We start from the raw sequence: 24514 nt of genomic DNA on the forward strand, positions 1-24514 counted from the left end.
AAGGAAAAAAAAAAAAAAAAAAAAAAAAAAAAAAAAAAAAAAGTTTTGTGCATCAAAGGATACAAGAAAGTGAAAGGACATTATACAGAATGGGCAAAAATATTCACATATCATATATCTGATAAGGATCTAGTATCCAGCATATAGAATGAACTTTTAACTCAGCAACAAAAAGACAACCCACTTTAAAAATGGGTAAAGGATTCGAATGGACATTTCTCCAAAGCAGATACACAAATGGCTGACAAGCTCATGAAAAGCCGCCCAGCATCATTGGTCATTAGGTAGATACAAATCAAAGCCACAGTGAGGTACTACTTCACACCCATTAGGATGGCTATCATAAAAAAACAAAAATGGAAAATAAGTATTGGCATGGATGTGGGAAATTGGAGCGCTCATACATTGCTGGTGGGAACGTAAAATGGTGCAGTTGCTGTGGAAAAGAAGTTTGGTGGTTCCTCCAAAAATTAAACATAGAGTTACCACATGATTCATCAATTCCACTCTTACTGTATACCCAGAAGAATTGAAAACAGGTATTCAAACAAATACTGGCACAACACTAATCACAATAGCCAAAAGGTAGAAAAAAACCAAAATGTCTATCAGCAAATGAGTAGATATAAAAATTATGGAATATTATTCAGTCATAGAAAGGAATAAAGTACTGGCACATACTACAACATGGATAAGTCTGGAAAACATTATGCTAACTGAAAGAAGCCAGACACACAAAGTCACACACTGTATGATTTCATTTAAGGGAAATAACTAGAATAAGTAAATCCATAGAAACAGATTGCTGGCTGCCAGGGGTTGGGGGAGAGGGCAGTGGGGAGTGACTGCTTAATGGATACAGGGTTTTATTTTGGAGGGGTGAAAGTGTTTTGGGCCTAGACAGAGGTGGTGGTTGCACAACACTGTGGATGTACTAAGTACCACTAAATTGTTCACTTTAAAATGGTTAATTTTGGCTGCAGTCATCCAAATTTGACTCATTCTGTTGTTCAAAAATCAAATCAAATCAAACAGTTAATTTTATGTTATGTAAATTTTATCTCAAATTTTTAAAAAACCCTGCTCATGTTGGCTGTTGATGGAGAATGGGGACTAGCGTGAAGGGGGTGAGGATGGAAGCAGAGAGATGGTTAGGAGCTGGCGCAATAGTCGGGGGAGAGGTTATGGTGATGTAAACCAGGGTCACAGTGGTGGAGGTGGGGAGGATGCAGAAGTGCATAGAGAAATGTCCAGAAACATCTTCACTGAAATGAGATCAGTGCTTATTTTCAGTGCAGGGAGTTACTCTGAATTACTTTCACACCGGTTTATGGCTCTTACCACATCCTGCCAGGTCTTAAGGTGACTGGGGTGCTCTTTCCCCTCAGCTCAAGCTAGGCCCTGTGTGGGGTAAGTGCTCAGCAAGGGCTGGACTGAATGGCCCTGAGTCTGCCAGTTAGAGCTGCCCCACCTCCTCTGCTGAGACACTCTCTTCAACCCACCCCTTATTCAACCCCTAAGAATTCCAACAACCATCCTTTAAATACTTGATGATGGTGATGATGAGCCTTTTAGGCTTGCTGCTATATGGAAATAGGATAAATTCTAGCTACCCTCCTTGGATGAGTCTGGTTTTTCATGAAGGCAGCCAGGCTCTGGGAGGCTAGAGAGGTGTTGCTGGCTCCAGCCAGGCCAGCATTCTGTGGAGGGGTGGCGGGAGCTGTCTGTGTGCTGCCAGACTCCCTCCCTATTCCTGACACCTCCTCCAGCTCCTCCCCTGTGAGGGGTGTGGAGTTAGGGATGAGGATGTGGATGCCTGCAATGACTCAATTCGCAAGCTGTTCACCCAGGTCTGCTGCTGATTCTTTTGGTCTCAGTTTCCCCATTTTTCAATTGTGCAGGTGGGACTATGGGAGTTTTAAGGTTCTATGAAATCCACAGAAATCATTCCTCATGGCACAAATCCCTTGCTTAAAAATATCCCTGGTGTCCATACTCTCCACTGGGCATACTCAGCTCTTTATGGTCAAGCACTTCCCCCCGCCCCAACCAACACACACTGTCATCCCGACCCCCTCCACTCCCAGTCATCTCTGCCATCTCTCCTGCCACCTCCTCCAGATGCCTCAGACCAAACAATCCCTCAGAAGTTCAGATGCCTCCCTCACCTTCTAGTTTTCAGTAAAACCTGGACTGAGCTCCAATTACAGGGTTTGGAATGGCTCGAAGTGTTCCCCACAATGTCTGCTCCTGAGTGTTTTTTCATTTTATCTTTTGTTAAGCAGGTACTCTGTGCAGGACATTGTGCTAATGCAATAGGTCAGAGATGACAACCACAGACACGGACCCTTGGCTTATCACGCTTACATTCCTGGGGGTAGGGAAAGTGGAAGAGACTGAAAAAAAAACAATTAATGATGCGATTAAATAAATAGAATGAATGCTTTCATTTGACAAATATTTATTAGGTGCCTTTTTGTGCTGGCGATTTACAGGTGCTGGGGGTATAACAATGAACAAGTCAGATATGGTCCTGGCACTCATGAGCTCGTATTTTAAGGAAGAAGCACGCAAGGTTCATTACACATTTGTTTAATTTTAACTCATTCATTCATTCATTCATTCATTCATTCATTCATTCATTCATTCATTCATTCATTCATTCATTCATTCATTCATTCATTCATTCATTCATTCATTCATTCATTCATTCATTCATTCATTCATTCATTCATTCATTCATTCATTCATTCATTCATTCATTCATTCATTCATTCATTCATTCATTCATTCATTCATTCATTCATTCATTCAACAACTCTCTACTCAATCCTACTGTACGCCAGGCCCTGTGCTGGCTGGGTGCTAGGGGTACTATGTGAGCAAAACCAGCCCAGATCTGCTGCCTTCAGGGAGCTTTTACAGGTACTGAGAGAGATGACAAAAAAAGAGATACTGATAAAATGTGAATTGCTGTGAAGGACACACACAGGCTCCTGAGATGGAAAATAGCCAAGAACGGAGCCGAAGGGGGACTGAATGTCCTAAACAGAGTAGACAGGGACGGCTTCCCTGAAAGAGAAGACAGTACAGCTGAAACCTAAGGAATAATAATAACTAATACTTACATAGCATTTACTATGTGCCAGATGCTGTTCTGAGTGTTTTATATATATACTAACTCACTCGATCATCATAACAGCCTCATGAGGCTGATTATTATTTCCATCATTCCCATTTTATGGAAGAGGATATGGAGGCACAGCAGGTTTAAAAATGTACTTAAGCTCACACAGCTAGTAGGCGGTAGTACCAGGATTGTAACCAAAGTAGATCTAGCTCCAGGCTGTGTTTCTAACCATTACAACACCTCTTACAGGGGAGAAAGAGCCAGCCATGAGGACAGCATGGAACTGGGCAGTGGCACCAGCATTCTGGGCATAAAGAATACGTGCAAAGGTCCTGAGGTGGGAAAGATCTGGAAAGTTTGAGGAACAGAAGGAGGTCTGTGGGCAGCAGGGCAGCAAGCAATGGCGAGAGTGATACAGGAGGAGGGCAAGATGGCTCGGAGGGCAACAGGAAGTCCTGGAAGGGCGGATAGTCAGGGAGTGGCTCTCTGTTCCCTCGGGCCTTTTCTACTCAACCCTACTGTATGCCAGGCCCTGTGCTGGCCAGGTGCCAGAGAGTCTTGCAGGGACCTATGAAGGAAGGGATGGATGCTGAACTTCTGGAGGGAGAGGAGCTTTGGAGGAAGGGCAGAGCTGGTTAGGATATCTCTTGCTCCTGGTTTGCATAGGACAGTCCTCCTTTCGGCCTCATGTCCTGATGGCATTATTCATAGTTCCCTTTTTCACTCTCAGAAGTGTCTAGGTTTGTATGAAAAATAATCAGGATGCTCTAGTGAAAGAGTATTTAAGGAAAAGTTTTGGTGGTCTGGGTAGACTTAATTCTTTCCTCATTCTACCCAAAAACTTCACTAATTCCACATCATACATCGATGCCTGTGGAGCTTGTGTTTTTTGGCCAGGTGGGGATGACGACAAGGAGCCCCAGTCACATCTGGCCCAACACAGGGCCTGGCATGCAGTTGGCACTCAGTGATGCATGGGGAATAATATATTCACAAGAGCAGCATTGTTCAGTACCTCGTTTCTCCCCTGTGTAGGGGACCAGATCTTCTCGGTCCTTAAACTCCTTTGCTTGCTTTTCCAAGTGATCCAAGAGCTCCTCTCTTTTAAAGGGGCCTGTGGGCGCCTTGGTGGTCTGATCCTTCTGCCTCAGGCCTGCAGGCAGCAGTGCATTCTACATTGGAGGTGGTGGGGGCAGGAGAGAGAGAGAGAGAGAGAGAGAAAGAGAGAAAGAGAGAGTGGTTAGCTGCTGAAGACTTGCATTTCTCCTGAAATCCATCATTGAACAGCAGGGACCTCAGAATTCACTGAATCCATTCCGAGTCCCTCATTTTACATGGAAGGAATCTGAAACCCCCAGAGGGGCAGAGGCTTGCCCAAGGTCACATGGCAGACGAGGGGCAGAGAGAGGCTAGGACTCAAGTCCCTCAATTCTCCGGCATGTCCATGCCTCTAACGTTTTTGCACACGAGGCGTGAGGGGTAAGGCAGCCGGCATGGGACTGAGCACAGAGGGGTGCTTAAAGAGTGTCTGTTGAGCAATAAATATGATTAAGCTGTTTGCATGCATGAAGTAGATCAAGTGGTTGGAGACAGAAGAAGCCAAAGGGGTTTGAGTTAGTGCCCTGGACACAGAATCAGGCAGGAAGAAGCAGAACCAGAAATAAGCTGGAGAAAGGCTCCGCAGAGCTGCTGGGTGGGCGAGGCACGGCCCTCCCCGCTGCCTTCTAACCTCCCGACGGGTCTGTGCTCATGACACACTGGTTGTTAAAAATATTTTGAACGTCGCCCCTGGAGATGGGTCTCTCAAGAAAGATAGCATCAACCAACTGTTGCGTTCTCTTCTTCAAACACGGGCAGGCTTCTAGGTGTGGGCTTACTACTCAAGCAGATCCCTAGTTAAAGTGGATTTGAATCGCCCTAATGGGTTTCACTCTAACTCAGCTCCCAGTACCTTTGAGAGGCAAAGAAGTTTGTAGCTGCAAGGATGCTTAGAGATCATCTAGTGCATACACCCTCCCTTCAAGGGGAAACTGAGGCCCAGAGCAAGGAAAGACTTGTCCAAAGAGTTCCAGGGACAGATCTAGAACAAAACCCAGGGTCCTTCTTCAGATTTGGGGGAGGAGGGAAATCTTCATTTCTAATCATTGTGCACTCCTTGCCCCTTCATTTGGAGAGCTAGCGGAGGATACCCGGGAGGCAGGTAAGGGCAGAACTTCACCCAACTTCTTGTGCACCCCCAAATTGGCCAAATTGGAGAGTCATTCCATCTCAAATCCTTGTGCCATGAAAATGCATACCTTCAGTCACTCACACACACTCCAAGTCCTACCCTGAAAGCCTTTTCTGAGTGGGGAAGATAGCTACCTGCCTGGAACACAGAGGGGAAAAGCTTGGGAGGGAAATGCTACAGTGTACTGAATGTGGGTTTCTTATGTTTCACCACCGTTTAACACCACAGTGCTGTTCCACTAAGAGTAGTTAGTGGCTGCAAGATTGGGAGACTGGGGTGTGACCTCACCTCTGGGAGGGCTGGAAGTGAACAGGGCTGGGCACAGTGCCCTGGATAAGGGCCTCACTGGGCGTGTGTGCAAATGCACTTAGGCCACAGGTCAAGAGAGACATTGGGGAGTTGGAGCATTTTATGAGAGGACAGCCAGTGGGTAGATAATCAAGCCTAGGCTGATTTGGGGATGAGTATGAGGAACGTAAGTGATGCCATGCACATTCCAGTTTTCCTTAAGCAGAAGTTCTCAGATATTGTCTACTACGATAGGCAGGACAGGTGATGCTCCCAGGTGAGCCATGCTTCTGTGGACATGTCCATGGTTAGATGGACTTCTCGTGCTAGGTGTGTGTGTCCATTTCTCTACCATGGCAGGATGCTCACTGTGGTGTAAGGGAGTGAGAGAACACTGCCCTGCAAATGTCCATATGTGATTATCCATAATTAATAATCTAAAATTTTTGTCACATGCCTGCACCTGACAGTTGAGCCCACGTCAGGCTTAAGCCCTGACTTGGGTAAGGATGATCCAACTATATGATCTTGTACAAGTCCCCTAATCTCACTGTGCCTAGGTTCCTACAGCTATAAAATGTGAATAATGATTGTCACTCTCTCATAGACTTGTTGAGAAAATTAAGTTAGATAAACAGGAAGAGTCTCAGCATAGTGCCCAACATAGTGAACACTCAAAAATGATTACTTATTACCACTGCTGTTATATAACAGATAAAATACATTTTAGTGGGAGATGGGTTACCCAAATATGTATGTTTAACAGGAAACGCATTATCCAAATATAATATAAAATTCAAAAAATGAAAACACACAAATATAAAGTGAATGAAGCCCTGAAAGCAAGTGCTAATGCTTCACCCGTGATCCCACAAGGGAAGGCCTGCAGATCTTTGTCGCTCTGGGGTTTTGATGGCAGTGAGGTGCTGGGGCACATGCTGGCTCAGTGTTGCGATGGGAGAAATCCATAAGGTATAACTGAGGAGAAAAGGGTTTGCAAACTCATGTCTCTTTTCAAATCTATCTGATAGAGTCCACTGATTTAGTTAAAGCGGGGTTTCTCAACCTCAGCACAATTGACATTTTGGCGAGAACCTCCTTGTCGTGGAGGCTGTTCTACCCACTGTAGATTGCTTTGCAGCCTCTCGGGTCTCTTTCTCATAGACGCCAGTAGCACCATGCCCCCAGTTGTAACAACCAAAAATGTCTCCCAGCATTGCCAAATGTCCTCTGAGGAACAAAATTGGCCCAGATTAAGAACCACTGCTTTAAACTGAAGGCCATATAATTATAATAGAATAAAGATTTTTTTTATTCAAAGCAGTTGATTTTTGAAAAACAAAAATTTCAAAAGCCTTTTCTAACAATTCTTAGCTTATCAAATTTTTTAAGTAAGACTTGAAACTAGCAGCCTCATTAGGAGTTAAAGTTTATTTTCTTTCCATTAAATGGTACATTTAGCAAAATATCACGATTTTCATCTAAAACGAAACATACTTGCATATTTTTTAAACACCTAATTATGTATCATTTTAACTTGTTTTCAAAAACAGCATGTGACCTCATACTGTACAAAAATTAACTCCAGTGGATCAAAGACCTAAATGTAAGAGCAAAAATCATAAAACTCTTAGAAGAAAACCTAGGCATAAATCTTTGTGACTCTAGATTAGGCAATGGTTTCTTAGATATGATACAAAGACCATAAGCAACAAAAGAAAAAAAAATAGATAAATTGGACTTCATCAAAATTAAAAACATTTGTACTTCAAAGGACACTAGTGAAAAGACAATCCACAGATTGAGAGAAAATATTTGTAAATCATATATCTAATAGAGTCTAATACCCAGAGCACATAAAGATCTCTTATAACTCAATAATTCAAAAATGGGCAAATGATCTGAACAGACATTTCTGTACACATGAAAAGATACTCAACACCATTACCCACCAGGCAAATGCAAATCAAACCCAGAATGAGATAGCACTTCACAGACAGCAGGCTAATAAAAAACACAGATAATAACAAGTGTTGACAAAAGTGTGTAGAAATGGGAACTCTCATACACTGCTGGTAGGAATGTAAAATAATGCGGCCCCTTCGGAAAACAGTCTGTCAGTTTCTCAAAAAGTTAAACATTGGGTTACCATATGACCCAATAATTGTACTCCTAGGAGGAAAAGAATTGAAAACATATGTTCACCCAAAAACTTGCTATATGAATGATCACAGCAGCATTATTCATAATAGCCAAAAGTACAAACAAGTCAAATGTCCATCAACTGATTACTGGATAAACAAAATGTGGTAGATCCATACAATTGAATATTATTTAGCCATAAAAAGGAATGAAGAACTAAAACATAAATGAACCTTGAAAACACTATGTTAAGTGAAAGAAGCCAGAGGCAAAAGGCAACATATTAATTAAATAATTCCATTTATATTAAATGCCCAGAATAGTCAAGTCTATAGAGACAGAAAGCAGATTAGTGATTGCCCAGGGCTGGTGCTGTGGACTGAAATACACCCCCCTCCCCTTCCCCCAATTCATATGTTGACGCTCTAACACTCAATGTGACTGTATTTGGAGATAGAGCCTACAAGGAGGTAGTTAAGGTTAAATGAGGTCAGAAAGGTGAAGCCCTGATCTGATACGATTAGTGTCCCAAGGTAAGGGGATGAGATACGTGTTGGAAAAGAACTTTGTATATAGGACTTTGATGTCCTCATTTACAATTGGAAATTTGCTTGTGTGAGGAGGGCAGCAACGAATGCCTGGGTGATCTCCCTGTCATCTCCCGACAGGGAAGTTAGTGTGGGTTTTAAGGAGAAGGAATTTCTAGATGCTCTCTGATCTTAGCCTATAATTATAGCTGTTAGATACTCGGGAGTATGCGGACTGTGGCACATTGGACCTTTCATGCCCTGCACTACGCGGCTCTAGCGTATTGTTGACGTGTAGGAATGTGGATGGTGTTACTAGATCTGATCACTTCTATGTAAAATCTCTTGATTTAAAAATATTGACATGTAGTCCAAACATTTTAAAGATAATGTTCAGGCCAAATAAAACACATCTGCAATCCAGACTCAGCCCACAGCCTGCCATTTTGCCACATCTGATCTAAGGTTCCTTTCAGACTAAAACTCCATGTACAGAAAGTCAAGATATTCATTCATTTATTCCGCAAATATTTACTGAGTGTCCTTCCCAAATCAGGCACTGGACTAGAGGGAGAAAGAGGTACATATACATGGGTTTTTAATTTACAGTTTAGAGTTTTTTAAGTTAGGAACATACAGTTAATATGCTCTTGGAAATAATTATAGGGAAAAAATTAGGCAACCTTTCCTACAGTTCCCTACTCCTGTTTTTTTCAGTAGTGACTTCCTTCTAAATGTACAATAAAAATTCACATGTGTGGCTTGACAGGTTATCTTAGTCTAATTTTCATACCCACACTCTGGAGTCCAGTTGTCCAAAGGAGAATGGAAACTTTGACACATCCTTATGCTCTAACACCCTCCAAACAGGTGCCAGTAAAGCTAAATATCAAGTATCTACACAATTATTGTTGCTATAGATAGACAGGGCTATGCAAGAAGCTATCCTGGTCAGAACCATTGTGGGCTTTTTCAAAAGTGCACACACAGGCAACACACATGCACACACACACACACACATACACACAATGTATTAAAAGGATCATAGACTCCCAGCAGCTCAGAGGTGGAAAGCCCAAAGAGATTCTCTAGGGCAATTTTTTCATTTTGAGGGGAAACCGAGTCATAGAAAACTGAAATCACTTGCCCAAAGTCACACAGCTTGTTAGCCACACTGCTAGGAAGCCTGAGCATACATTTAAATGACACTGTATATAATTATCATGCTCAAAGATCAGTAGGACTTTCTTCACACTGGTGGCTAGCCATACAAAATGTCCTTTAATCTGTTCCTTCATAGTGACAGAAAACAAGAGATTTTATTCCTTTTCCTAAATAAAGCAGCTATGTCTAAGAACAAAGCAATGCAAAACATGTCCCCTTTGGTTTGGCTCTGGGGGAGGCCAGGGTTCCTATTCTGTGACTGAACCACCCACAGTTCCTGAGAAGAGGACAGACCAAGTGGTACTACCTCTTTATTGGGTATTGGGAGGAGCTGATGGCCAGGGGGAGGAGGGGCTTTGCCTGAGGTCGGTCACACACTGGATTGAAAGCCCGGGATTCTTGACTTCCATCCCATGGAAAACTTTCCATCCCACCTGACTGCCTTCCTCTAGGAATAGATCCTGGAAGAAATAGATGCATGGAGAAACCAAGGCCCAGGGGCATGGAGTTACTGTCACATGGTAGAAGTGGCTTAACTTGTCAAAATTCCCACTGACCCCTCTCCCCTCCTATATGAAACAATTTAACCTAGCATGCCTAGAAGCCTCCTCCTTCTCTCTCCCTTCCACCACATCAGGCAAGGCCAAGTGTCCCCTGACTGCATTTTAAAAGGCATTTGACTGAAAAAAATTTTTTTAACTGGCCTGGAGGACTTTTATTTTCCAGTTATGTGTCAGGTCTGTTTCTCCCTGTGTAAAATGAGGCACTGTAGTCCCTTAGGGCCCCGTCCAGATACAGAGCACTCTGCTCTGCACTACTGGCCAGCGGCTTCCAGGTCCTACTGGCAATCACTTGGTGGGGCTTTCTTGTCACATAACCTAACCTGAGTGTGAGAACGTGGCAGGGGCAGGCAGGAGCCAGCCCACTTGGGCCCCGATCACAGAATATTGACATCAGGTATAAAAGAGACAAGCAGGATCCAAACCTCTAAGAGCCCCTCTCTCTCTAAACATACCCCCACCCCAACACATGTACTCTGGGCTTCTTCTTCTCTGCTTTCTTTCAAGAGCTAGGCCTTTGGCTCAGCCGCCCTGACCTTGCTATAGGGCTGGCAAAACCCAATAGCCGCCATTCCCCCAGTCAAATTTATAGGGTATTAATGCCAATGTCCAAAGGCATCCGTGGGGCTAAAGTCCAGTAATTGTTTGTTGTGGGACCTATTGGTCATAACAGCACACTGTCTCTCTCTGGCATTCATGGCACGTGGTGGGGACAAACCTTCCCTTTCTGGCTTTCTCCCCATCCTCTTTTTCTGCCTCAAACATACAGAAAATGTTCCACATTCCTGTTGTGCGGGACACTGGGCCTCCCAAGATGATGAGCGTGTGATCCATGCTCCAGAGGGGCCCATGGTCAGAGAGAAGACACATGTCCTAGTGTGACCACCTGACTCAGCCCTGGGCTTCCTGGAGGAGGTATTTCCTGAACCGAGTCCCAGGGGACCAGGAAGGAGACAACCAGATGAAGAGAGGGACGGGAGGGGCGTCACCAGGAGAGAGAAAGCACAGCACAGGCAGACGCCTAGCAGCTCGAGGGGCCTGGCTTGCAGGGGGAAGGAGTTAGGGTAAGTCTGAGGCTGCGGTATTCTGACATGTCTCCATCCCATGGGCACCACCCTTGTTCAAGCCCTTGTGCCTCTTGCCAGATCATTAGAGCAGCCTCCTGGCTGGTCTTCCTGACTTGGGCCTCTGCACCTCCACTCCCTTCCCCCACCAGCAGCCAGACAGACCTTACCAACACGTTCTGTGACCACGTCGCCCCCCAGCACACTCATAGGTGCTCAGCAGCTTCACTCATCTATAGACCCGTTCATCAGCCAGGCACAGAGAGCGCTTTAGGATTTCAGGATTTGACCTCAAACTGCTCCTACCTCTCCAGCCTCCTGATTCTCTTCTCTTCTTCTAGGAGTCCGTGTTCTAACCACTCCAGCTCCTCCACATCCCACAGCACACCTGCCCTCTCACACTGCCATGTCTTTGCTCGGGCTGTGCCCTCTGCCTGGAGTTCTATCCCTCCCGCTCCCCTACATCCACCTTTCAAAGCCTTCCCTTGGGTGCCCTGTTCAGCCCTTGCAGTGCTCCACATTGATATGGCGATCCTCTTTCCAAACTCTCCTAGGCATCCTGCCAGTTCTTATATAATGCTCATCCTACTCTGTCTTCGAGCACATTTATGCTGTATCACTCTCCCCAAGGAGACTGACTCCTCAAGGGCCAGCAGGGGTATATCTTAGTCTTCTCCCAGCAGCAAGCACTGGGTGCTAAGAAAATGCGTTCTAACCTGTCCACAATCTCACAACACTGATGCTCTAGCTGGGAAAAGGATATTCCTTGGATACCCTTCAGGCCCATATCATACCTGCTGCCCCAAGCTGTCTGCCGGGCCACCCAACTGCTGGCTCCAAGCAGGTTTTTGTCTTTTTTTTTCATATACTGAGGTTTTATTTGAATGATAAAAATTTTAAATTTATAACTCTTTGTTTATTCAATTTCATGGAAACATTGTCTTTTTGCATCACTCTGAAGACATCACTCCTGCTTATTCTAGAATCTTCTGTTTGCCTTGTCATTGCACCCGCTGGTATTAGTTCTTTTGATTTCAGTTGGTGCCTACCTGTCCCCGTGTTGATGCTCCTCATCTGGTGGGCGGGGGACACATTATGAAAGGTGCCAGAGTTGGGGGTGTCTAGGATGGGACAAGGGCTCATTGATGGGGGTTTTGGGAAATGCCACACTACAGAGTGAGACCTTTGTAATGTTTCCTTTGGGGGCCTGGATTTGGTTAAGTTCCTGCCAACACCTCTCACTTCATCTCAGGGATCTTGGCAGAGCAGAATAGTGGGCCATCAAGCTGGCCAACCCACAGTGACAGACTCCAAATTGTCCCTGGTATCATCCCCCTCTTTTAGTAATAAATGCACTCCACTTTTTAGCTGACCACTTGGCCTCTCAGATTAAAGACTACATTTCCCAGGCTCCTTTGCTGCTAGATTGAGCCATGTAATTAAGTTCTGGTAAATGATTGGAGAAGTGTCCAGTGGCGATTTTTGGCAACTTTCCTTAAAAGACTTGAATTGTGGCTTTTTTCGTTTTCTTCTCCCACCTCCCCCTTTTCTCTATTCTAACACCTAAAATGTGGCCATTACAGCTTCCACCTCCGACCATGGGGATGAAGGCTGTAACCTTAGGGATGGCATGAAGATGACTGGACAGAGCCCAGGACTACGGGAGTTTGGGGAGTGAGCTCCTACCAGCCTTAGACTGCCCATCTCTAGACTTTTACTTGAGAGATGACTCAATCCTTTGTGAATCATGTTAGTCTGAGTCTCTTCTACTTGCTGCAAAGCTGCACTCTACTTGACAATCTGAATTCTCATCCCAGACCTGTGAGGTCACAAACAAGGCACTGGTGCTCTCTGGCTTTGGAGTCCCCGTCTGTAAAATGAGGGTCAAAAGCCCTTTTACTTTGAAACCTTACAATAAAAGTGTGAACTCCATAAAGAAGCAGTTCATTACTAGTCAGTTTCACCACCTTAGGGCATCATTGTTTACTTCCATTCAACTGAACAGACACTGCATTATGGAGGTGTTCTGCCAGGGCAGCCACATCTGGTGGTGCAAGTTGTGTGCTGCATAAAGCCAAGCATGTTCATTCTCTAGTTTATTTGAACAGCATCTCCTAGACTTGTGCAGTGCCCAACTTGCACAACTATACATGGCTGCATTGTATCCATGGTGGTACAATGTGGTTCCAAGTCTCAGAAAGCTTAGATAATAGTGGGAAAATCACATGCTCAAGTTCAACAAACATTTATTAAGCACTACTGTGTGCCAGCCCTGGGCTAGGTACCTTTCATATATCTAATCATATTTACATATATACATGTGTAAGTGTGTATGTGTGAGAGAGAGAGAGCGTGTGTATTTTTTTAAGCAAAAACAAAAACCTGTCATGTGAAGTAGAACCAGAGCTGCAAACTGGGAGGCCTATAGTTCAATTAAATGCAGAAACTTTGGTTTGTTTGGTCTGTGCATTTTGAATGAGTTGCCAACATTTTAAAATAAGGAGTGTGCACATAAAAATCCAGATTTCTAGCACCTCTTGAAAAATTAGATGATCTAGCAATACTGGGCCTGCACTCTCACGATGGCAACAATTGGGTGGAACTGAAAAGCAAGTGCCCTTTATACAAACTGCCTTAGGCCCCACCACTCCCTATTGTCTCTGACACAGAGGCCAAGGTCAGTTAATACACATCATCGCTGTTGCTTTTCTTCCTGGAAGTTTAAGAGGCAATAAAAATTTTCTTACATAGGCACCTCTTTCAAAAGTGGAAAAGTAAAAGACAAGACAAGATGGTCAAGTGCCTTGAAAAGCTGACCCATCTTCCTTCCTTCATTTACATTCCCTACCTAATGTTGTGGGCACCTAGTTTGCTGCCTCTTTGGTAGAAAGCACTCAGTAGAGTGGAAGAGATGGGGAATAGATTGTGGGATCGAAAGGCAGGGTCCTATGGTAATTTATTTTCTTTGTAAGGATGATCTGAACAAAATAAAGCAAAATTTTAACATTTGTCAAATTTGGATGATGGGAATCTAGGCATATTCTGTCTCTCCTATAGGGTTAAAATGTTTCCTATTAAAGGAAACTGCTCTGTGTGGGACAGGTGCTGTGCTGGGGGCTTGGAGGGGGCAGGGTCAAGAAGGCTTCCTGAGAGAGAGGTGGGGAGTTCAGGCCTTGAAAAATGGGGGGAGATTCCAACCTAAGCACCTGAGGAGTGAAGGGCTCCAGGTCCCAGAGGTCCCTCAGCCAGCAAAGGCAGAGAGGAGAGGGCCAGGGAAGGGAATGGGTTGGGGAGGTGGTCAAGGGGCCAGAAGACAGAGGGTGGGGTGGGGACACACTGGCCTGGACTGACTCGCCCTCACCCCCACAGGCCCATCCTCAGATCTGTGCACGGCCGCCAGCAGTGTTTCTAAGGATGTGCGCCTATTTTTAGAGGAGAGATTTATTTCTTTCCATTTCAAGTGTTTACTTCTGTCCTGGGCTTGCGATTCTGCAGGTTTGTGTTATAAGGGCAAACCACGGCCCTGTGGACCAAACTTGGCTGCTTTCTGGATGGCCAAGGGTGCCCTCAACAGCACAGAATAGAATTTGGGGCATGAGGAGGGAGGATTTTATGATTCTGTGGAGTCTGATGGGAAGCCACGTGGTGTGACAGGAAGGCCCAGGTTCGTGTCCTGGCTCTGCTGCTGACTTGCTGTGTGACCTTGAACAAGTCCTTTCCCCCTCTCACCTTCAGGGTTTTGTTGTTTCGATTTTTCCTCACTTAATGATAATAATAATAATAATACCTACCTCATAGAATTGGTATAAGGATTTGATGAAATACATAAATCACCAAGTGAAAGACGTGTCCAGATCGGACTCGAGAAATCAAGTTTTTTACTTGTACCATGTACGTATCTGCCAGGGGTGGGTGGGATGGGTGGTGGTAGATGGTTTCTAAGTGTCCTTGGAGCGCTGAGATTCTACAGTTCTAGGTTTTCTTCTCCATCATTTCTTCCTGCAATTCATAGCCCCTGTTCTCAGAACTCCTGACACATGATGAGCTCGGGAAGGCAGGGCCTGCCTGAATTCAGTCTGTCACTTAACAGCTGCGTGATTCCGGGCATCAGCCCCTTATCTATAGAACAGTATTACCCTGACCTAGGAGGATCAGTCTCATAGGATCCTTGTGGAGATTTTACGGGATGATATCCATAAAGTGCTTAGCATAGAACCTGGCATGTAAGAACATCTCAATAGAGAATAATAATACTGTCATTATTATTATTTCAGGCTTTGCAGAAAGCCTGTTGTTTTCCATTATTGTTTCTGTGGTTATTTTGTGTCACAGATTCCCAACAGCTGACTTTAAAATCAACTCTTAGGACCCCATTTTTTAAAATAAGGTTGGCATTATCTCTACTATCTTCTCTCCTGCAAATATTTTGATCTTTGTGCTGAGACAATTTTTAAAATATTCTGCCTTTTCCCCAAAGCTTTATTAACAAGCAATATTGATAGTTAAATTATTTGTCTTGATAGATTCTTAATTTCTTTTTTAAAGATTATTATTTATGGTGAAAATAATGTAACAACTTGAAAGGAAATCAAATTGGAAAAAACAATTTGCTGGTAATCCCCCAATCTATTCTCTGAGTTCCCTTCTGGGGTGGGTTCCACAGGTGCTCACAGAGGGTGGTTAACAGCACAGGTTACTGGACCGAGACTATCGAAGTTGGAATCCGGCACCACCCAGGTTGCATCCTGAGCAGGTTACCTCATCTCTCTAAGCTTCAGTTTCCTCACTTTTAAAATGGGGCTAATAACTGAAACTTCCCAGAGAACTAAATGAGAGAATTCATGTAGGGCTTTGTCCATGGCACACCCAGTGAATGTTAAATATATAACGATCATATAAGAACTACACTGTTCTTATATGCTGTTCCCTGCACAAGTCACAGTGACTTGTCACTCTCAAACGTCTCTGTGCAATGCCCCTTTTCCATACTGCCCCGTACAAAGGCAATCTGAACTGAGGAGTTGGCTCAGCTTCAGAGCAGCATCCACTTAACTCCAGAGAGATGAGAAAGGGCAGATCCTCTGGGGAATCAGTCAACAGCAGATACTTTTAGCACATGAAGCATTCCTTTCCCGCGGGAGTCCAAATGCAACAATCTCATGATAAGCTCGAGTTTTTCCAGAGTGAGAGATAGAAAGTTTCGGGGACTTTTTTTCAAAAGTGCACAAGTTTGGAATCCTCTGTTGCAAACAGAGCTGCTTTCCAACTCCTCGTATGCTACTCTGTCACATGATACTGGGGCTTAACAATTACATAACTGAAAACGTCACCCCTGAAGTGTTTGCTGAATTCAGGTAAGAAGATAGCCAGGATTGGCTCAAATCATCCACAGTTAGAGCTGGAAGAGGCATCAGAGGGCATCTAAGCTTACTGCATCCATTTTACAGATAGAGAAACTGAAATACAAAGAAAATCACATGCGTAAGTCCAAAGCAGAGCCAGGACTGGAAGACAGACTTCTGCATCTCAGGCTCTTTCCAAGAAGAAAGGGGAATGATTTTGCTTACAGCGCCCTCCTGAACCATGAAACCAGAGCACATCTGTGGCCCAAACCATCTTCCTGAAGACTTGCATGAAGCCTTAGAGCAGCGTGGCTAAGACATGAACCCTAGAGCCACATTGTGGCTCTGTTGCTGCCTAGTTGTGGGACCTTGGACAAGTTACTTCACTTCTTTGTTTCCTCTTCTATAAAATGGGGACAATAAGGGTGCCTGCCTTATAGGATTACAATGGTTAAATGAGATAATACTTTCAAAGTGCTTAGAACAGCACCTGCACACAGTAAGTGCCATATAAGCACATGTTAAACAAAAATCAAAACAGGAGGTATATGGAATATAACAGAGAGGGCAGTGGCCTAGGTGCCAGTGGACCTGGGTTCTGGTCTGGTTCTGTTTGGATGTGAGACCCAGAGCAAGTTCCTTCCCCTCTCTGGACTCAGTTCCTGCTCTGTAAGTTGGGGGTGGGGGGTGGAGGGGTGTTGGATACCTGCTGACCGGCTAAGAGGCCTCTCAAGGTCTGCATACCTTTGGCCTCTCCCTGTGTTGTGATTTCAGAGCCAAGGGGGGGGTGAAACTCGAGCTGGAATGTTTGTGCTCTCAGGAGGAAGGGAGCCCCACTAGGCCCTTTCAAAACTTACATACTGTCTTGCAAATCAGGTAACAGAGCAGATTTCAGTGAAGGGGCCAATTGTGTGGCTGGGACAAAAAAACCACTGGACTCCATTATCTCCTATCCTCTCTCTGATTTCTCTTTTCTTTCCCTTAAATGGAGAGAGAAAGGGGTCTTTGAAAACATCAATCGTGAAACCACATTGATATGAGAACCACAGGTCTCAGATGACCCATGCCTACCCCCACACCCATATGCAAGATTACTTTTCTCCTGCCACAGCGGGACGTGAACACACCTTGGAGCCCATTTGAAATCTGAGTCTCCACTCCCTGGTCATGTGAATCCAGGCAAGTTAGTGGGCAGCCCAGCCTCGGGTCCCCCATCCCTACAGTGGTCCCAAGCAGTGTGGCCTCTTTCCTGTTAACCACCTGGGTGGGAGAGCTGGCTGTACAAGAGGTACAGAGGCTCTGGCAATGCACTGCTGAGGCCAGATACTCTGATATTGGGGTGGGGGTCCTGTGGGAGCTCTTTGCCGGTTTAGGGGTGAAACTGAGCTCCCACTGGGACCTCAGAGCAGTCCTTAGAGGCTGCACTCTCAGTTCCGTGAGGGCTCCGCCCTTTGCCTCCCCTCCCCCACTCCCAGGCCTGACATGGGCTTTCATACTCGTCACCATCTGCCCTATTTGCAGCCACAGCCTAATCTAACCTCACCCCCATCCAGCAGCTCAGGGCAACTCCAGCAGCCCAAAAGGCCAGAGACAGGAGCACCCATCCTCAGCGTCAGCTCCCAAAACTGCCAGGACCCTTAAGTCACTGCTCTCCAAGGGCTCCCAGGCCTACTGAGAAAAGTCCAAACTCTGCAGTCTGCTTTGCAACCCCGCCCCCACATCATCTAGCCCCAATTCCCTTTCTGGTAGCATCTAACCCTTCGCAGAAATCACACTGAGACACCCCCTCCCCAATTACCTTCCGTACATGAGCCTTTGCTTAAGGCCTTCACTTGGTCTGGAATTAGGAAAATCCAGGGCCCAGTTCCAATATCACCTGCTCTGCGAAGCCTCCCACCAGTAAGAATTAATCCTCTCTCTGAGCTCCCTGTCTGCTCCCATTTAGGATGCAGTGTGTAATGCCTGCTTCCCCACCAGCCTGAGCTCCTGAAGGGCAGAGTCCCTGCCAGGCTCTGCAGTTGGTGCCCAGCACAGGGCCTGGTGCTTGGCAGGTAACTGAGCCACATTTCTTGAGTTAAGTAGAAGTGCTACATCCTCCTTTTCTCTCACTTTTTAAAGCTGCTTATTGTTGTAATTCTATGCAACATGATCTAGGATGGAGTTAGAACAGGATAATTTTATAGCCGTGAAGCTGGGGCTTGACTGTTCCTTGCTTACATCACTGTTTTTACTGAAACCTGGGCTCATGGGGACAGAGGATGCAGCCTCCTCAACCAGAAGACCTTTCTCCTCTTGGGCCTGGGACTCAGGACCCCTAGACAAGGATTCTGGGTTATCTAGAAAGAAGCCACTTAATCAAATCTGGAGATAAGACCAGGTTAAAGCTCACTGAAGCTTAGCCCTGAAAGGGACCAGCCAACTCCATTATTTTGCAGATGGGGACACCGAGGCCTAGAGAAGGGTAGCAACTGGCCCAAGGTCACATGGAGTCAGAGACAGGGCCAGGGTTGAAAGTGGAGCATCTAACTTCCGGTCCTGCATTTTTCTTGCTAACCTGTGCACCCTGCACATTAGAAGTGATTATTAGTGGGTTAGTGAACTGATATCAAAGCATTGTTTTCTTTATGGATCGCTTAAACCAGAGCTGAGCCATGACTGTTTTTTTTTTTAAAAAGGTATGAAACACTTCATTTTCAATTAAAAATACGTCAAATGGAAAATTCACTTAATTCAGTAGCATTCATTATCTATCTTCTCTGTGCTGGGCATTGACCTGGTCACCTGGGATATAGTTATAGGATGAAGACCCCTGTCTAGTAGGCCAGCTGGGAATCCCTCCCTGAACCCTACTCTCAGTTCCAGCGAGGCTTGCCACACCACGTGCATGGCTAAGGAGACGTCTGCCTCTTGGTGCTGTGTATATCCTGACTGCAGAGGCGAATTCTAATCAAACTTCTTAAATGTTCCCACTATGAAATGTGATGATAAAACATCACACAAGTGAGAGGGATTCTTCTAGTCCCTTATTTTTCAGCTAATTCACTCCACTACACATGCTGTTTATCATCCCGAAACAGCTGGCCTGATAGAGCAGTGGGATAGATAGCCTTTTGAAGATTCAGTTACAGCTCCAGCTAGATGGCAATACTTTGCAGAGCTAGGGCAAGGTTTTTCAGAAGGCTGTATATGCTCTGAATTGACAGCCAATATATAGTACTGTTTCTACCATAGCCAGGATTCATGGGTCTAGGAACCAAGGTTGGAAATGGAAGTGGCGCCACTCACCATTACCCCTAGGGACCCATTAGCAAAAATTTTGCCTCCTGTTCCTACAACCTTATGCTTTGCTGACTTAGAGATCTTAGTTTCAAAGGGAGGAATGCTTCCATCAGGAGACATGACAATAATTTCATTAAACTGGAAGTTAAAATTGCCACTAGGCCACTTTTGGGCTTCTCATACCTCTGAATCAACAGGCAAAGAAGGGAATTACTGTGCTGGCTGGGGTGACTGATTCTGACTACCCCGGGAAAATTGGACAGCTACTTCACAAGGGAGGAAAGAAAGCATATGTCTGAAATACAGGAGATCCCTTGGTGTATTGTTTTTAGTATTTCCGTGCCTTGTGACTAAGATTAATGAAAAACTACAACAACCCAATCCAGGCCGGATTACTTATGGCACAGACTCTTCAGGAATGATGGTTTAGGTCACCTCACCAGGTAAAGAACCACCACCAGCTGAGGTGCTTACTAAAGGCAAAGGGAACACACAATGGGCAAAGGAAGAAGGTAGTTAGAAATGTCAGCTCTGAGCATGTGACCAATTACAGAAACGAGGACTGTCGTTGTCATGAGCATGTCCTCCTTATTTTATGAACATGTTTGCGTGTGTGTGTGTGTGTGTGTGTGTGTATAGCAAACATCTTTGTTTTTTCTCCTCTGATTATTCCTTTATCATGTAACGTAAGATGTATTAACTTTATATCTTCGTATTTAAGTATTGTTCATTTTACACCATAGTATTTAAGTTACAGGATATCAAGGAGAAGAGTAAACATCAGTCAAAGTCTTTACCTCCTCCTCTGGGGAAGGAGTATGTTTTCCATTGTACACAGGGTTGTACCATGTTAGGAAAAATTATGACATTGTTATTGTCTTTATTTAACAGTTAAGTGTGGTTTAAAGAGATATGTGTGCATGCCAGTTGACGAGGGGTGAATTTGTGATGGTTACTTTTACGTGTCAACTTGACTTGGCCATGGGGTGCCCAGACATTTGGTAAAACATTATTCTGGGTGTGCCTGTGAGAGTGTTTCCAGAGGATATTAACATTTGAATCAGTAGACTGAGGAAAGCAGACTGCCCTCTCTAATGTTGGTGAGCACCATCCAACCAGCTGAAGGCCTGAATGGAACAAAAAAGCTGATCCTCCCACGAAGAGGAGGGAGTTGCCTCCTGCCTAAATGCCTTGAGGTGGGACATTGTATGTTTTCCTGCCTTTGGACTCTAAGCATCAGTCTTCCTGGGTCTTCAGCCTGCCAGTATTTGGACTGGAGCTACACCATCGGTTCTCCTTGTCTCCAGCAGGCTGACTGCAGATCTTGGGACTTGTCAGCCTCCATAACCACACGCACCAATTCCTTATAATAAATCTCTTTTTCTCTCTCTACATATATCCTATTGATTCTCTTTCTCTGAAGAACTCTGATACAACACATTAAAAAAAAAACCCTGCAAAAGCAATGTTACTCTCATGTCATTGCTATAGAAGGAAAAAGGAAATGGTGGCTTCAGGATGTGTACAACTGTCCCTCCCCAAGGTGGTATGGTTGCTGTCCCTGCATCTGTGACAACGTGTTCCCCTTCAGCACCTACTCACATCAGGGTCCAGCTCATCCAGCTCATTTTCTAGGGTCCTGAGCTCTTCCTCTGTTAGAGCTCCAAGGATTTTATCTTCATCCAGGTCACGGTATTTTTCTAGTTCTCGTCTGTATGACATTGTGGAAGAACTTATCTTTGTCTTCTGAGTTTCTGTGTTGATCTATAACCTACAGGAAAGAGAAAAATCTTAGAAAGGCCCTTCTCAGATTTGCCCTCTCAGAGCAAATGTATACTCATCACTCACCTGGTGGCCTGGGCATGTTTTATGAATTGGCAAGGTAATAATTACTATAGTGAAATACTGCACTAAGTTGGACTAATTCTCTAGTAAAACTGCAAGGTGAAAGTCCTGAGGGCATGTGATTTAATAAATTGTAATTGGTTGTAATTGGCCTGGCCATTAATTATAGGTAAATGGGTGATTATAAGTGGTTTATGAGCACCTGGAAACAATTTTATTCTTCAAGTAGCTCAAATACTTCTCCATATAACCCTCCACCCTTCACCTCAGACTCAGGTGTGAATTACGAATGCTGGAAACTCTGCCAAAACTCATTTTAAAAGGGAGAGGGGATATCAGTGGTTAATCGAACACCTACTGCATGCAGGACTTTCCCTACGACATCTCATTCAATCCTCACATAAAGTAGCTATGACAACAGCCAACCTATGAAGATAAGACCAGGTTAGATGCTCACAGTAGCTACCATATGCCAAGCCATGTGTTAAGCACTTCACAAAGATTTTCTAATTTAACCTAGGAGGTAGGTATTTACTATTATCCTCATTTTGCAGATGAGGACATTGAGCTTAAAGAGGTTAAGTGACTTACCCGAGTCACACTACTGGGAAGTGGCAGACCTATGCCTTGGACTTAGGTCTGCCGGCTTCTTGAGCCACATTGCACTAGCCGCTGCCTCACAGCACATCTTCATAGAATCACCTAGTGTCATAGCCAAAAAGAGACTACCTAGTTCACACCCCTCATTTCACTCCCGAGGGAGCTGGTTCAGAGGGAGGAAGCAATTGGCCCTGGGGGATGCAGGGAGACAGTGCCCACGTCCTCCCCTCCCAGGCTGCTCTGTCTTGCAGGAGAAGGCTACTGACTATCTCCCACTTCACGATGATACCTGCTGCCTGTGTGTGAACCCTGTCTCTGCTGCTTCCCATAACCATGACATTTTCAGACTTGTTAACTCACTGGAGCCTCACATCATACCCTGTAAATTAGGTCTTTTAATTCAAACCATTTTATGAATGAGCCAACAGAGGGAGGGCCAAGTGCTTGACTCAGGACCCCCGATGTCAGCTCGCAGTGCTCTCCACTACACCACACTGCCTCTCGCTTAACCCAAGAGAGACAACGGGGCTGTCTCCAGCTTGACCAAAACTGTCTGATAACACGACAAGCCCAGCTCACATGTCACCACCTTGCAAAGCTCTGGTGTCCCCTCACTAAGCTGAATTCATCATGGCCCACAGCATTGGGTCCGCACCTCTCCATGCAACTCCGTGTCCCTCTCCCACTTGGCTTCCTTGTGGGCAGATCTTCATGACCCTCTCTCCAGGGCCCAGCCCAGGGTCGTGCATCTAACAAGAAGGTTATCACTGAAATTGACCCAATTCTAGCTCTCTACCAGCCTTTGTTGGTAGAATCAGACACCCTTGAGGAGATGCTGGGCTCTTTTCCTCTTGTAAATGTTAGCTTACTGCAGAAGCTGCTATGATCTCTGTCGTGTTACCTCTGTCCCCACCTGTCCTTCAGCCTACCTGAGCTGCACCATCAGCCTTCCTTTCTGAAGCCAATGCACTGCCAGGTGAGGCAGTGCTCAGGCCTTCCTTAAGTACTGCAGAGTAGAACGTAGTACTGTGGATCAGCAAGATGGTTGAATTGTGTCTCTGCAACTTCATATGTTGAAGTTCTAACCCCAGAATCTCAGTAAGCCAGTACCACCACGCAAGTAAGAATGTGAACTTACCTGGAACAGTGTCGTTGCACATATAATTATTTAAGTTTAAATGAGGTCATACTGGAGTTGGGTAGGTTCCTAATCCAATATAACCAGTGTACATATAAGAAGGGGAAATTTGGACACAGGCATGCACACAAGACATCATGTGACGATGGAGGCAGAGATTGGAGCGATGTTTCTACAAGCCAAGGAATGCCAAAGATTGCCAGCAAACCACCAGAGCGAGGGGAGAGGCCTGGAACAGATCCTTCCTCAGGGCCCTCCAAAGGAACCAACCCTGCAGACACCTCGATCTCAGACTTCTCCACAACTGTGAGACAACACTTCCTGCTGTTTAAGCCCCCAGTTGGGGTGCTTTGTTACAGCAGCCCTAGCAAACATATCACTGTTACCCCTTCTTCACTCCAGTCTGTTATCAGACGCCCACACAAACAAACAAAACCCACGGCAGGAAATGATTGATGGAATTTTCCAGAATAGAGAACAATGAAAACTAGGAAAAGACAACCAACCAATCAATCAAAAAAGCTGGGATTAGCTGTTAATTAAAAACAATGAAAGTAATCTAAAATAACTAAAACTAAAGTTTACTAAGCTAAAGAATAAGTCTCCATTTCAGAAAGCAGAGAGCACATTTTATTTGTGTAAGTATGTGCTTGTGTACATCTATTTGTAGGAGAAATCCAAGTATACGACAGCTGGCTTGATAAGAAGGACTTGCTTCCCAAATACAGAAACCTCAGTACCATCCTTTTCTCTAAGAATGGCTCAGCTTGGCCTGACGTCTTCCTTTGACCAGACCCCAAGAATGCAATGTTCAGACCATAAATGGGCCCCCCTGATTCATTTCTATTTACTTCCAAAGAAAGCACAACCAGCTGACAATGCTCTGGTATAGATGAAAAAAAAAACCTTCCTGAAGGGCCTCAGAGAACAACCTAATTTGGATTTTCCTTAGTGAATCCAGGAGAGGAAAAGGATCCATGATTTCCATCCTGGGGCCAAGAGAACCCCAATGAAGGGCTTGGAGGCTTCCAGAATCAATTCACAGAGATGTCCAGGACCACCTCCAAACTAGCATCTCTTAGAAGGGCTGGAAAACACAAGTTTTGTGGTCTCAGACTTGTTTGGGGTTATATGAAGTTCCACAGGGCTTGGACTGAAGGACTTCTCAAAATGCTGGCATGCTACTATTCAATGAGTGTCTCCAA

General features: G+C 44.9%; 1 protein-coding gene across 1 annotated transcript in view; it reads right to left on the reverse strand.

Moving 5' to 3' along the window:
• Window positions 1–24514, reverse strand: part of TMOD1 (tropomodulin 1) — an 86803-nt gene that overhangs the window by 42589 nt on the left and 19700 nt on the right. Inside the window, exons 2-3 of the mRNA XM_008585283.1 lie at window positions 21329–21497; window positions 4146–4302 (exon numbers count right to left, since the gene is read on the reverse strand). Of these exons, the coding sequence (XP_008583505.1) occupies window positions 4146–4302; window positions 21329–21448 (277 nt within the window). The 5' untranslated portion in view covers window positions 21449–21497. The remainder of the gene's footprint in view (window positions 1–4145; window positions 4303–21328; window positions 21498–24514) is intronic.

The sequence above is a fragment of the Galeopterus variegatus genome, unplaced genomic scaffold, assembly GCF_000696425.1.
Source record: "Galeopterus variegatus unplaced genomic scaffold, G_variegatus-3.0.2 Scaffold3510, whole genome shotgun sequence".
Classification (NCBI taxonomy): Eukaryota; Metazoa; Chordata; class Mammalia; order Dermoptera; family Cynocephalidae; genus Galeopterus; species Galeopterus variegatus.